General features: G+C 35.7%; 3 protein-coding genes across 6 annotated transcripts in view; 1 reads left to right on the top strand and 2 right to left on the bottom strand.

Moving 5' to 3' along the window:
- The first annotated feature begins 218 nt into the window (after positions 1 to 218).
- Positions 219 to 15441, top strand: part of LOC108575021 (synaptotagmin 1) — a 51027-nt gene continuing 35804 nt past the window's right edge. For 2 of the 4 annotated variants that reach the window (XM_017937716.1, XM_017937712.1), the window contains exon 1: positions 12763 to 13024. The gene's annotated coding sequence lies outside the window, so the exon portion shown is untranslated. Of the gene's footprint in view, positions 560 to 1606; positions 1800 to 12762; positions 13025 to 15441 lie in introns of those variants that run through there. The other 2 variants (XM_017937714.1, XM_017937715.1) reach the window with 2 other exon arrangements.
- Positions 2596 to 3848, bottom strand: LOC108575023 (out at first protein). The gene is made up of 4 exons (XM_017937717.1): positions 3750 to 3848; positions 3439 to 3552; positions 3049 to 3367; positions 2596 to 2906 (listed from the first exon to the last, which is right to left on the bottom strand). Exons 1-4 carry the CDS (start codon positions 3843 to 3845, stop codon positions 2596 to 2598), a joined length of 840 nt encoding a protein of 279 aa, XP_017793206.1. The 5' UTR covers positions 3846 to 3848.
- LOC108575010 (WD repeat-containing protein on Y chromosome-like) lies at positions 4651 to 5167 on the bottom strand. Its single transcript, XM_017937700.1, has 2 exons — positions 4961 to 5167; positions 4651 to 4749 (listed from the first exon to the last, which is right to left on the bottom strand). Exons 1-2 carry the CDS (start codon positions 5165 to 5167, stop codon positions 4651 to 4653), a joined length of 306 nt encoding a protein of 101 aa, XP_017793189.1.

The raw sequence follows: 15441 nt of genomic DNA, 5'->3' as shown, positions 1-15441 counted from the left end.
AATATTATGGTTGGGAATAAAATGAATTTAATTTTGTTTCATAACGTAACCTTGAAAATTGTCAAATTGAGTTGAGAAAATAGCAACGCTAAATCTGTCTTAACGCGAAAAAATATCAATGTCTTTGAAAATCTTGACGAAATAAAAGAAAAATGAGTGGACGCGTCACCTTTGCCTTATGAAACCATATAAATTTCAAATTTTTCTTAACTATCAAGTCTAGAGAAATTATTTGTGTGCTCCATTTTTTGGTGAGTCACCCTGTAGATCGTAGGTATGTACACATGTACAAATTTATATTGCTGTTTGCAAATTTAACCGGTTACACACAGTCCTGTGTACAAATTACTCGAGTTATGTCACACTGTCTTATACACGCACACACACGTTCAGTTTCACCTTTATTCTCGAAAGAACAGTGTCACCACTCTCCTTTTTGTTTCTTTACGTTTTGTAGTAAAGTATAGTGTACAACTGTTAGGTGGGACAAACATGAGCGAGTCGGTAACGTCGGGTGCCGCTTAACTCTTACAAATTTCATAGATGTCCGATTACAGGCGTAAGTTTGTGCAATATGTATATGTTATATTGTTCGTTCGTTCACTTATACTAGAGAGTTCGTTAAATACGATTTTGTATCAGTGAGGAAGCGCGGAGAATTGCAACGTGTATATATAATATGTTTATTATTAAATTGGACAGATATTGCAGTCTTGTTTATAGTGGTTTGCTATGAAACGTATACTCTCGTTTTTTTTTTCGTCTCTCTCGTTCAAATGCCAAGTGATCTGTTTTTTGTACAAATAGTGAGTTTTTTGTTCCGTACAAATCGACAACAATTTCACTCAAAGAATCTTATATATAAAGATTACATATATATTATGAACTGTACACTTTTTAATTATTAACAAACGATTCTTATATACAGTGATCTAATTCATTTTCACGTGCCTCCCATTGTTTTCGCGTCAACGCGTGCTTCTCTGCGCTATGTACAATTGAGACGTAACTTACACATGTAAATGGCAGCTTTACAAGTCATGTATAAAATTCTGTACAGACATCTGTGCATTTACTGTTCAAACGTATACACATAGCCATTTCTTGCAAATTATTAAAAATATAAAGAGGTTATTGGGGTTTCATTTGTAAACAATAATATTGAACTTGAATATGCTGTATAAGATTATTATTTGCAGAGATTTAATATCCATATTTTCTATAGATATATATTACCAATACTTAAACCTTTCCTCAAACCATCAGTTCACAAGAGTGATTATACCTCACATTGCTATCAAAAGTACACTTTATTTACTTCTTTAACAGATCTTGCAACTCATAACGAGTTTTAGTGAAAAGATGTGCATTTAACACTTTGATTTCTGCAAGTAATACACCCATAAAATCTTCAAATCCAGTATTATATTTTATCAATTGCACATTTTTACTCCAAATCATATAACTCTTTCATATTTTCAATAATTTGAGAAAGAATTGTCTGTACATGCTCAAACATTATTCACGTGACAATACACGTGAATAAATTAGACGCGCAGGTCGTCACGTTACCCTGAATGGATTATTTGTAACCTACGGTGTTCCTGGTGTGTACACACGAATATTTACTGCCAACCGTTCGTAATATTCGCGACAGTGAACAGGAAGAAACGGCAGTCGTACTTCAACTTCTCGAACGACTGCACGTTAGCTATTATAGTGTTCAATGACATTCTGGCTTTGTGATAAAGTATGTGAATTCGCGACGCTAGAACAATTACACGTTCAACTGTGACAATGTACGTATGTTAAATAGTATTTTTTTTAAGACACATTGTGCATACAGTGTAAGGTACATTAGGAATGATTACCTTCTCGATAAATGCACTGAAATATTAATTTCGGGAATGTGACATACGACAAAGAGTAAAATGAAATAATCTTCATACAATACAATATGATCTAAGTAAGTCTTTTTAGAATTAGTTCCATTTGCTTTTTCATTATAATTTTCCTTCGTTTACGACACTCGTTTTTTATCAAGTACTTGATTCGTTATGCTAATAAAATACAAATATTGCTGTTACAAATGCATCCATTCAGTATAGTCTATAAAAGTAAGAATCTATCTAGAAGTTTTTGTAATAATTTGTTTTAAATTATCCGACCTATTCTAATTTGTTTCCCCGAACGTATACCATGATAAAATGAATGCATTAATTCTCACTATATAAAATGAGAATAAAATTTATATTCCCTATATCTCGATAAAAATGAGCACAATTAATAATTTATATATACACATGAAATGAGTGTACATTTGACGAGATCAATGATGATTTGTTAAATTATATATAGGTAACAAAAATTCCTTTTACGATCACTGTTTACTTTTATAGACATTTAACGATTAATATCGGGATAAATCCAGCTACGAAAATTAAATTAAATTAAAAAAAAATTTTAACGATATTGAACACGATTTTTGTTAATGTGAAAATTAGTATGCAGAAAATAGTCATGCCTTTCCATATTTTAAATAACCTTACCCTTTTTTATGAATTAAAACTTATAGATCTACAGTGTTCTTATATGTCATTCATCCCATAAACAATTCTGCTTCATTTTAGTATAGTATGAGAATATAAAACACTTTTTACAAGTCTTAATGCCACATTTGTATGGAGTGGCTGCTTTTTTACCATCACCTTTGCCCTTACAAAATTTTAAACCACACGGATACCACCCTATACATAATTCTAATGAGCATGTACAAGGTGCCCACATATTCGATGTATCTGCACACCTTGTCACAAATAATGATCTTGAACCATTTGTACCTTGTTGCGTTAAGGAATTTGTGCTGAAGTTGTACACAGCTGCCATAAGTGAAAGATCAGAGGAGCCTAATAAATTGAGGAATAAAGAAACTTTATTTCTGCTAATAAATCAATTTCAGAGCAAGTGAATTTCACCATCTGCATTAGCTTCACACTATATTTTAAAGAACATAATTTACACATTAATTTATTTATTAGTACAACTTACCTGGCCTTTGAATCCATTGTTTTATATCTTCATTCCTAGTGTAAGCAGATCCAGCTGCCTCTCCACAAAGGGTTGCAATATGTTTAGAAATATCTTTGGATTCTGATACATCCAAATATAAATCCATAGTATAATTTACGTGACCTTTATCTTCTTCTGCCACACGCACTGTGCCTGGATTTTTTTGTCTCAACTTAGACATTGCATCAGAGGATATGAAGTCCACTTTGAAAAAGTGATTAACAAAACACAAAACTTGATATTGATTTTGACCACGTTCTTCCTCACCAAGAACTAAAGCTTTTATAATTTGTACTTCCTACAAGAAAAATTTTATCACTCTTCATGTAATATACAAGAAAAATATTCAATTAAAAAATGATGAATTACATTTTTGAAGTCAATAAGTTGTGTCACCAGGGTACCATCTGAACACTGAAATTCTAAGGTAATCACATCTTCTGTAACATTAGAAGAAATTGTTTCCAACAGAATATCACCACCCTGCGAAACAAAAACAAACAAATTACGCACAGTAGTTTACACCGGATCCACTTTTTTCGTTGAACTTCCTGTTCGTTGAGGTTATCACGATGAATTGTTAAACGTTGAAGTACGTCGAAATAATTCTCAACAAAAATCACATATGCAAATGTATTTTTCCATATTTCAGTCAATAATTAACGACAAAAACTTCGTACCTGATTTTTGACATTTATGAGCAAGTGAGTTGTACAAACACTGTACAAATAGTGCAGCAAAAAACAGATTATGAATAATTCGTTGAGTTTCTTCATTGTCGCATGTTGCAACTACATTCGTCACAATATTAAACACTATTGCAATTAACTGTGATGAATCGACATTTATTAGAAAGATAAATACTTTAAATATAACCTAATCGTAAGAACCTCCTACTCCATGCATTCCGTCACAGTCGAACCATACATTCATGCCGTACTATCATCGAATACAAACTAGTTAGAACAGTGTATAAATCACGATTAGTATGATTCATTAAATTTTTGAATCGTAATCGATCTTTTTTATTCTTGTAAAAATAGGATAGCTTGATAAAACAAAAAGTTTAATTGAAAGTTATCTTAAAAAATCACTTTGCACAACAGAGAATATTGTAGTTAAAAATGTAAATTATAAAACAAGATAGCGTTGTATTGAAGATAGCGAGTTGAAATTAAATAATTGTTGAATATCATAATTATACAAAATTATCTTTATTTTTCAGTCAAAATATTTTACATGTTTACTTTCGTAATTAAAAGCTAAGTTGTATAACAAAGATAGTGTAAAAGTGTTTCTTATACAAATGCCTGAAGGAGTATAACTTATTTATTAAATATGTTAACGAAGCAGTAACCTAATTTGTTATTCTATTTTCAAATTTCTTTCACTTTCCCGGGATTTCAACGTGACAAAAGATCTCCCTTTATTCGTTCTACCGGTTGACGGTGACACTTTGGAAGATTGACAAGATTCAGTATCATCCCTGTAACTTCAAAGAATATTTCATACACTTCACTTTCTCCTAATTCAGAATATTTCTTTATTAGAATTTCAACAAAATTATTTTTCACTATTTACTTACTGATATTTTAATCGCAACTCAGACAATAAAGGTGGAGTCGAGGTTCTTTTAATGGGTTTTAAATCATACATTTTTAGATGTGTGTAAACAGGAATCTAAAAATGCAATACCTGAAGAAACTTTACACAAGAAATATTTCCTTAATAAATTCAACCACTAAAAATTACATCTAAATCTACAAACAATTGAAATAAAAGAAGAACAATTTTTCATTTTCCTCATATTCGTCCTTTCGCTAAGATTTAAATGTGCCCGCCCTAAGAAGCGAACCATAGACTACCGAGTTATGAATAAAGGCATACTCACGTAAGGGAGCGACGTATCGAGTACGGTTGGTTCAATATACTTTGTCGGTATATCCGGAACTCGATAAGAACTGCCCAATATAGGCGGCTTTAAGCCATTTCCATAAATCAATGCAGACGATACTTCGTTGCGGGTGTCGTTTAAATCCGACACATTTGGATCGTTCGACCACTGGTCGTTCTTGTCGATCGTTTCCGTGTTTTCCATCACGATAAGCAGGCTCTGCCAACCGTCAGGGGTGGTAAAGTTTTAAGGCGCAACCAGGCCGAACTACTTTCGCAGAAATAAAGCTGGAGACCTACTCGATGTCGAGCACTAGCCTCTAGATAATGATTCGAGGATGCTCTTCACCGTTACGCCCGGCGAAGTGTTCACAAACTGAAGTTTCGCGAGTCGATATTTGGTCGATAAGTTCCACTCTGTTGAGCAGCCGACACCATGGAGCTGCTGTTCTCCCTCTCTTCAAACTTGATTCGTTTCATTTTTGTAATTAACTTGATTTTATTTACTTTTTTCCCCTTTTGAAATATTTAACGATTGTATACCAGTATTTTCATTATTCTTTAATTTTTCTCAGATTCACGGTAATTCGACAATTACGTACTTTTACATGGAGAAAAAGAAGAAAATTTAAGTGAAATTTAATTGAATCGTTACATGGTGCAAGAAACTTAATTACCAGTTACACATCTCCTGAGTTTGCTTGTTAAACGAAGCTTTGTACACCGTAAAATTTAACTGAGATAATTTAATATACTCGAAGAAAGTTATGTTAATCGGGCGAGGAGTTATAATTTTATTACCGTAATGTAAGGTATAATTTATTTTAATTACATTCTTTGTGTTTTCCCCGCATTTTTTACGGTAGATAATTAATTGCTCAGGAATTACATTTCATATTTTACTGACGTAACTTTTTTTTCTCTTTCACGAAATGTTGGTTAACGTTTGACGCGAGTAAATAAAGGCACGCATGTGTGGTACTTCTTTTTTGCGTTCATTTCGATGATGGAAGTGCATATGTACGACCTCAGGTAAAATGAATAAAAAAGAAAAAGAAAGCAAAACTACATAAAATTTCTATTGCGCTTTGAACTTTGAAGCGGAAAGACTGCAAAATAAAACAACATACAAACAACAGTGTCGCGCTTTTATAACTTCGAAGCATAAGGGATAAAGATGAAAGAAAAGGACAGGATTATTAATGCTTGTGCGACTTTGTGACGTAGGTGACAAAGAGTAAATGAGCAGCAACATTGAGCTGTTGTTTTATTAGAAATCGTCACGAATGTATCCATTGTAGAATCAATGAAATTCTATTAGGTTATGCCACGTGAAAGTCAGAATAACTGATAATCAACTGAGATTAATATACTCTACGTAACGTATGTATATTTTAATTAGGTTAGGTTAGGTTACTCTACGTAACTTATATTTTTATTAGGTTATACCACCTGAACTTATCGATGTCAGAATAACTGACAATCAACCGTGATTAATAAATTTTACATAACTAATATTCTCACTTGTACTATATAGAAGTTATTCCGGTGCTGAACTTCTCTGTTCCTTTTCTTTATTGAATTGCTTTTCATGGTTCGCTGTTTTACGTAACTAAACAATATAACGTCTTCCAAGGAATTTGGAACACTTTTACTGTACGGAATTAAACTAGGCCACAATACAGCTGCATCATGCCAAAATACATGAAGAATTGATCCTATTAAAAAGACGCTATTTTCCATAGAAATGGAATATATCAATCGGTACCTTTTGTTGGGAAAAGAGCTATTAATACCAATGATGAATAAAGACAATTGTTTTCGAAAATACATCATTGTTATTTCAACCTACAAAAACAGCAATTTCACGTGGTACAACCTTACAATAGAGCGTCTTACGTATTTAACAATAATATTGCTTCCGACACGTTTAAGATTCATCAATTTATTCAAGAATGAGAGCGTGCACGTGTTCTTGCGTACTGTTCAGAAAATGACACCGAATGTACATTATTCCTGGCCACGTCAAAACACGTCAATTATTATTTCCCATTCAGCTGATTATAGAGAAACGTTCCCACCCTTGCGCGATATTATCTTCATCACAGTTACACGCAGAGAAGAGAGGTTCTTGCGGTTTAAATGCCCGTGTTTCCCACTCTATGAATGAGCCAGTCTTAGGAATCGATTTCCTTTTACTACAAACCCGTCGAACATCGGGAATTTTCTATCGGAAGGAGAATTCTCCTGATTCTTCACTCCTTCCGTACCTTTCGTTCTATTGCAATTCCACGAGTACATTTTTAGTGGCGAAACTGCATATTAATATTATAATTTAATTTTATAATATTTCAATGAATTACTCCTTCTGTTAATTGTTTATTCAATGGAACTAATTAGCAGGTTTTTTTTTTACATGTGAATTCGTTAATTATTCTGTTAGTTTCAGATACATTGAATGGTAGTATTATTATAATTTTTTCATAAATCAACAATGAAATAAAGAATATGTACCAGTAATACACAGATAATGGAGAAAAGACTGAAATCTCGCAAGAAACACTTCTTTTGAAGAAATTAAAAAGTTCTTTACTTTTTAAAAGTTCCTAAGAGCCGAGCGGCATTTAATATACAATAATGGCCCGCCGCAAGGGCAAGTTTAAACGGCGCTAGAACACCGCCAAACGACGTTCTAAACTAGATGTCCCGGGAAACTATTGGTGAACATTGAAGTTCACTAAATTTCAGTCATCCACAAGTTCATGCGTCAGTGAAGCAACAAAACAAACAACAGCTCTACCCCGAGCCATTCTAACTTCGTAGGAAACCAAAGAACAGTACCCTCTGTCTACATCTTCTCTCTCTCTTCGTTCTGTCTTGAATAGATATTGGATTACCGGGACCATTTCAACCAAAAACGAGGATATTTGTCCAGTAATCAAGCATGCAGATTGTTCAGATTTGAAATAACCGTAAGAAATGGTAAAATACTTCACTAGTAACGTTCATCTCGTTCTAACTATCCAATTTGCTTCATTGTACTCGAGTTTAACTTGTGAAGGTAGAAAACTTCTACCATTTATTTTTATGAAATTTTGTATTTGCAAAATTAATATTAGGAATCAATTTGCTTCAGTGTACCGAAGTACTTGCAAAGTTAGAAAAGGGTCTAGTCGAACAGGCGTGGTAAAAGTACCCCTAAACCAAATGAAACGTGTGATACGTCAATTGAAAGAGCTTCCTAGGAAGACCATTTAGTGAAAGTTTTAACTCTCTACCCCTATTATTAGGGTAGTTATCCACCTAAACTTCATTTTCATTTCAGATTTGATTTCTTTTGTTCCATCCGACAAAAAGTTATGAGAAAAATCTGTGATACCACAGCCAGAGTGTTACATATCTGAGAATTTTTGCAGATTTTTTAAATGAAAAACCTATTTTTTAAAAATTAAACAACATTTGAAGAACCAATTTTTTATCGAAGTTATCAAATGACTGCATTCACATTTGTACAGTAGAACCTGCCTGTCATGTTTATTAACTCATAATTTTTTCAGATTTTTTGGAAAGCAGCACCATAGTTAAAAAAATTAAAAACCACTATTGTTTACCGTTCCGTGCACGTAAGATTGACGACCTCTAGTGACAGCAAGAGGTGTTTAAATTAAAAAAAAAAAAAATGATTACACTCCTTGAAATTCTACCTACAAAATGAGCCCTTTTCATACCTTTTTGTCGGATAAAACAAGAGATCAAGTTCCAAATGAAAATGACGTTTAGGTCAGTTACTACCCTAATAATGGTGGTAGAGAAGCGGAGAGGCTGGGTAAGTGTGAGATTCCTACCCACTACAACCCCGACGACTACCCTCGTCGATGGAGAGGCTGCAAGAATCATTTTCATACGATTTGGGTTAACGCTTATTCGGCTAAACCCTTTCTACATAGCATTTATTTTTGTGAAATGTATATTTACAAAATCAGTACTAGGAACAATTTACTTCATCGTACCGGAGTACTTGCAAAGCTAGAAAATTTCTACTATTTACTTTTCTGAAGTTTATAGGGGGAGTTCCCCTAGCGCCGGACGCTTAAGGTTTTTCTTAAATAAATCTCTCTACCTGTGCACACGCGACTGAAACGCGTAGAAAACTTATTTTTATTCCTTTTGTCTCCTCTAGATACGCAGAATAACGGCTGGGTAGCGTTTCAATTATTACAAATACAACTAATGTCCAATATTAGGTGCCGTCCGGCGTTAAGGGAACTCCCCCTACTTGCAAAATCAAATATTAAGAATTAAATGGCATTAACTTACTGAATATTCTAATAATAATATTCAATACGTGCAATATTTTTGTTAATGAAATAGAATTGGAATATTCAATTATTTCACTGATTTTCATTCGAATCTCGGTTCAAGTGAAATCTGAGATTATTGAAATTTTATTACATTATCCCTTACTCGGTGTTAATTGGAATTTTACATCAGCTTTCGAACGAAATTCACAGTTATACACTTGAGCATATACAGATTCAACCATCGTCCAAATATTCAATTATACGACTGATCTAGTCTCCCCTAGTGTAAGCTCAGTCGATGGTTCAACCTCGATATAACCCTCTATTCGAACATTCGATCATTTGAAAGCTCCAGACCTCTCACCTTCTTTTCCAACCTACGCTTACTTAAGCCCAGGAGACTCCATCTCCATCCAAATGTTCAATTACTCGAAAACCTTCAGTCTTCAGTCTCGACGTACTCCTCAGACTCTGTATACCAAGTGTTTGCAAAACTAAATCAGTAATCTGCTAATTAGTACAGCACTTGAGGAACTCGGGAGAAGTTGAGGAATGCATGGTCCATTATTTTTCCTACGTGATACAATCTTTTTCATTTTTTTATTTAATGGCAATTTACGAGGAATTTGTTCCTTCATATTTCATATGTAACATAAAATTTGAGAAGAAGAAACAATGACGAAGTATGTTAATTAGGTTGGTTTTACTAATGAGGATATTTCGATGATTTTATTTTCGCGCGTAACTTTTGAATTACACATTTTTGGATTTTTTGAAACATTTCTATTAAATGATAAATATTTAATCATGGTTCTTCAAATTCTTAATATCACTTTTTAATATTAATATTAACATATAAAATTTTTGATTCGTTTTTATACAATCAATAGTGAATAAAATGCAAGGTAAAGTACAAAAAAATTCGGTTTCGTAAGAGCTTCATATATCTCCGAGATTCTTCAAGGACCAAACTCTCAGCTCTAAATGATTAAATCACAACTTCCTCTCTCAACGCTGTTTGCCCTAATCAAATATTCAGTATTAATAAAATGTGAGAAAGATTTCGTGTAACTTTTGTTAGTCTTTTAGAGTCCATTATAGAATCAACGTCCATTACTGCAATTTATGAAGTAAAAATTTACAAATTCTTAAATCATCTTCCTTTCACGTTATTTTTTTCATTTTTCACGATTGCCATAGGACTTTCTATTTACAATGTAAAAGCTAATTTACAACGTAATCCGAAAGAGTCAATTTACATATTTATAGACTGTACCACTTGTAAGCTGCAAGACCATCAATTTTTAAACCACCCTTCCTAACATTTCACCAATTCTTCACAGACGCTATTTTATTCAAAAGGAAAATCCATTTACAGCACAATCCAGCAGACTCGATTTAAATATTTATATCGGCAGTAATTTACGAGCAAGAAATTTATAAATTTCTCAATTACCCTTCCCGACATTTTCTGCATTATTCGCGATTATTACAAGAACCTACATTTCCAAAATTACAGGTTGTAATTAAACAGATGTGCAAAAGGGCTCATTTTGTAGGTAGAATTTCAAGGAGTGTAATCATATATTTTTTTTTAATGTCACTAGAGGTCGTTACTCTTACGTGCACGGAAACAAGTGGTTTTTAATTTTTTTAACTATGACACTGGCTTCCAAAAAATCTGAAAAAATTATGAGTTAATAAACGTGACAGGCAGCTTCTACTGTGAAAATATGAATGCAGTCATTTGATAACTTCGATAACAAATTGGCATTTCAAATGTTGTTTAATTTTTAAAAAATAGGTTTTTCATTTAAAAAATCTGAAAAAATTCTCAGATACGTAACACTCTGGCTGTGGTATCTCAGATTTTTCTCATAACTTTTTGTCGGATGGAACAATAGAAATCAAGTCTGAAATGAAAATGATGTTTAGGTGGATAACTACCCTAATAATAGGGGTAGAGGGTTAAAACTTTCACGAAATGGTCTTCCTAGGAAGCTCTTTCAATTGACGTATCACACGTTTCATTTGGTTCAGGGGCACTTTTACCACGTTTATTCGGCTAGACCCTTTCAATACAAAAGTAATAGTATTTACAGCTACCATTAATCGATGAAATATCGACTATTATTTACAAAGCCTATTTACCATTTTACAGACAACTTTATGAATCTTTTCGATTAAAAAAACTGATTTAACGTTAACTTTAAGTGATCCGTGTTCTTGAAGTATTTGCCACTGAAAGAGGTTTCTAGTGAATGAAATAGATGGTAATCCGATGTTACCAGGTCAGGAGAATATAACGGACGTGGTATTAATTCCTAGTTAAATTGTTCAATTTTTTCTATTCTTGTTTTCGATGTGTGCAGTCAAATGTTGTGATGAAAAAGAAGATCAAACCATGGCCTAATGTATCAGCAGAAACTCCCAAAATTGTCGAATTCCACAGACAACCCTCCAACTCTAAGCAATCACTGCAAGAATCATCAAAACAGAGTCCAACCTGCAACACAATCCAAAACAGCTGATCTAAATTTTTCAGTTCTCCAGTTTCCAACATCTTCTCAATTCATCTCCAAAGAACCTAACACTTAACTCTCAAAAACACCTGCTCGTTACAGATCCAAGCAACCACAGCAACCTGCAGCACAATTCGAAACAGCTGATCTAAATATTGATGTCCTCTACAATCTAACACACTCCAATTCTCCAAAGTTTCCAACGCTTCTCCGAAGAACCTAACTCTTAATCCTCATTATCGTGGTAAAAAGGAACATCGAGCCAAGATAAGAAGCAACATTACTTATGGGCTAGCCTGATACATCATGCGAAGCTCCTAAAATCGTCGAGTTCCACGGACAACCCCTCAAATTCCCAAACAACCCTCCAACTCTAAGCAACCACTGCAAGACCCAACAAAACAGAATCCAAACAGCTAATCTAAATATTTATATCCTCTACAATCTACCATTCTCCAACTCTCCAGTTGTCAACGTCTTCTCAATTCATCCCCAAAGAACCTAACTCTCAATCCTCAAGAACACCTGCTCGTTACAAATCCAAGTAACCACTGCAAGACCCAACAAAACAGAATCCAAACAGCTGTTCTAAATATTCGTATCCTCTACAATCCAACATACTCCAACTCTCCAGTTGTCAACGTCTTCTCAACTCATCTCCAACGAACCCAACACTTAACCCTAAAAAAAAACACCTGCTCGTTACAGCCCCACATTCTCTCTGAATCTAATTCGTGCATACTTCGCCCGAGAAGATAATCGGAAAGTGAGAAAAGAGAGAGTTGCATGTTCCATACGAACTCTCCCCGCGAGGTCGTGCTCCTGATCGTCGTTATGGATGATTTTGAATCTCCGGCGCACGCACCCGTCCAAAGGGGGCGGAAGGCGCACGCACCCGTTCAAAGGGGGCGGGCGGCGTACTTTTATCGATTTCGTCGTTGTCGGCCATGTTCCTGTTCGCCACCGGTCAGGCGCACTTGTGTCCTATCGTGGAAAGTCGACAGATTTGCCACCGTCTACACCGTCGTCGATGTCGCAGGGCGTATAACGATGCGCTTGTAAAACGCGACGCCCCGTGTTGTTTCGCCTGCCATTTCATACGAAAAAAACGTGCTCGCACGATAGTTTCTCGATTCGTTCACGTTTCGTGCCGAACACGAACACCAGCCAACCGAGAACCCAGAGGAGACCCCCGAGTCCCGAATAACAGAGCACAGGCAGCCGCGACTAGCAACCACCGTGAGTACAATTTTTCCTTCCTCGTCACGAAACCAATCGACATTCGTCGTCGTGATCAACGGAGATCTATACTTTCGTCGATTGATTCACCTCGATCTATCGCGGTAGGAATTTCTAATTCGAGCATAAGCTTCTACGGTTTCCTAAGCTCTCTTAAGAGGGCTGCTTCCACACGGTCCTCTCTCTCTCTCCACCTTCGTTTCACTGCCTAACGTTCTCCTTTGGTGTGTCTTGGATATAGAATTCCTCGGTAAACTCGAACAACGTCTTCTTCTTTCAAAGATGGTGATTGCTAGTGTAGGATAAGCGTTTAGAGAGGTTTAACCGTGCTGGGGATGGATTGTTTCGATTCGCTCTTCGCGTATATATAGCGGCAGAGATTATAGATTTCTCGTATTGTCTCTTATATAGAGCGAATACACGATCTGTTCTGTTCAGACAGGAAATATTGCAACGCTTCCTTTTACAGTTTCGACCAAGTTTTGTTCAAAAAGAATTCTTTCTCAGTGTCCTTGTAAGTTGTTTCTTAAGGTTAGCAAGTATGGATTGTTTCGATTCGCTTTGCTACACCAATAGAGATTAGCTGTGAACTTCTTTGTCTCCTAGATTTTCAAACAGAAATTCTGATTTTTCTTTGTAATATCAAGTCTGCTTGAACACACTTTCTTCTTGTTTCTGCTAAGAAGTGTACCATAAAGATTGCTATTTTCATTCACATTTCACACACGTAAATGTACTCTAATTTACCATCCTTCCTTTCACAGTCTCTGCACAGTTTCTTTAAAGAGACTCTTTGAAAATGTCTTTGCTAAGTTTTTGTTACAGTTACAAAGAACACATTGTGTAGATTAGCCGTTCGTTCTCTTAATTGTGCCTGCACCTCGAAGAAAAGCTGTCTTTTTATTATTCCAATCTCGAGACCCTGGTAATAAGCTGGTTCACGATAAAAAAAAAAAGGGTGAAAATCTCGGCAGTGAATAACGACCCAATTGGAAGGCAGCATTCCGATAGTCACCTCGTTTTAGGATTATTTCCGTGCAGCAGCGTATTTCGACGACATTTGCCTCTGTCGCAACGAGGCTCTCCCCTCGTTTTACCTTTGACTTCTACGTGCAAACCACTTTACTCCTATCGCACACACGATCCCTTCGCAAAAACCTTTCCCCACCCCTTCGCCTCTCGCGATCCCCGGCGATTTTTCTTTGTGGCGGCCAGCTTTTTTGAACCGATCGTGCACGCTCGACCGTGTTTCCGATCGATCCGGAATTTTGTTCTTCTTCTTCTTTCTGTTTTTTTTCTTTTTACACCCAAGCCTTTGCATCGTCATTTCTCATTTCGACGCGTAGAAGATTCAGCTCCAACGAGTTACCGGAACGGAGGAAAGATCGAAAGTGTGAGCGAGCCAGATTTTTATTGATCTCAGTCACCGGGTGAAATATTCTCGGATATTAAATTCGAGATACAGTGGAATGTAACGAAAAATAATTTGGCATGTGATATCACAGGAAAGGAAAGACCGAAACTATAGGCGAGCCAGATTTCGATCGATTTCAGTCACAAGGTGAAATATTCTCGAATATTAAATCCGAAATACAGTGGAATATAATAAAAAATAATTCGATATACGGTGTCAGAAGCAAGAAAGATCGGAAATATGGGCGATCCAATGGAATGTTCTCCAAAATGAAATTCGAAATTTAGCGAAATATGATAAAAAACAAAATATGGGCGATCCAAATTCAGTCACCGACTGCAATTCTGGCTTCTAATTTTCTCAAGTGTTCCGTGTCGCAACCCTATTACAGGGGCGATCCCTCCGCCGGAAACCAACGAGAAACCGGTGAACAGAGAGACACCGATGGGCTCGCAGATCTCCGCCTTTCAGCTCACTTCCTCTCTCTCACTCTCTGTCGAGGTCGCTTTGTTGCTGTGATGCTGGCACGCTTTCCGACCGTAAATGCTTCCGAGATGATTAGCGGCCTTCTGGCTCGCGGCACTCTCGAGCAGGGGAGCTGGATTGAGCGCGTGTTTCGTTGGATTTTCCTGCCAACTTTTCTCCATCTTCTTTCCCCTCCCTGTCTCTCCCGTTTGTGCTTTGTTTATCTTTCCTTTTTCACTTCGTCCTTTTTCCGTTTCACGTTTCCTACGTTGGGCTGAAGGAATTTCCGTGGTTTTCACGAACGTCGATGACCGGATGAGTTTTCTCGGAGCCAGTCGACATCTAGGCTCGCCGCGGTCAACTTCCGGCGTTTCGTCAATTTTTTCCTCTTCTCCTGGTGTTTCCGTTTCATCTTCACCGGTGAATCTTGTGAAATACGATAGTTCTCGGAATTGTGTTTTGTCGGCAGTGGAAAATGAACGGTTGTAAATGAATTCTGTGTTTTTCAGAGATTGTTTCATTTTTTTTTTTTTTTTTC

This window comes from Habropoda laboriosa, unplaced genomic scaffold, assembly GCF_001263275.1.
Source record: "Habropoda laboriosa isolate 0110345459 unplaced genomic scaffold, ASM126327v1 scaffold204, whole genome shotgun sequence".
Classification (NCBI taxonomy): Eukaryota; Metazoa; Arthropoda; class Insecta; order Hymenoptera; family Apidae; genus Habropoda; species Habropoda laboriosa.
This window is presented reverse-complemented; position numbering and strand designations above follow the sequence as displayed.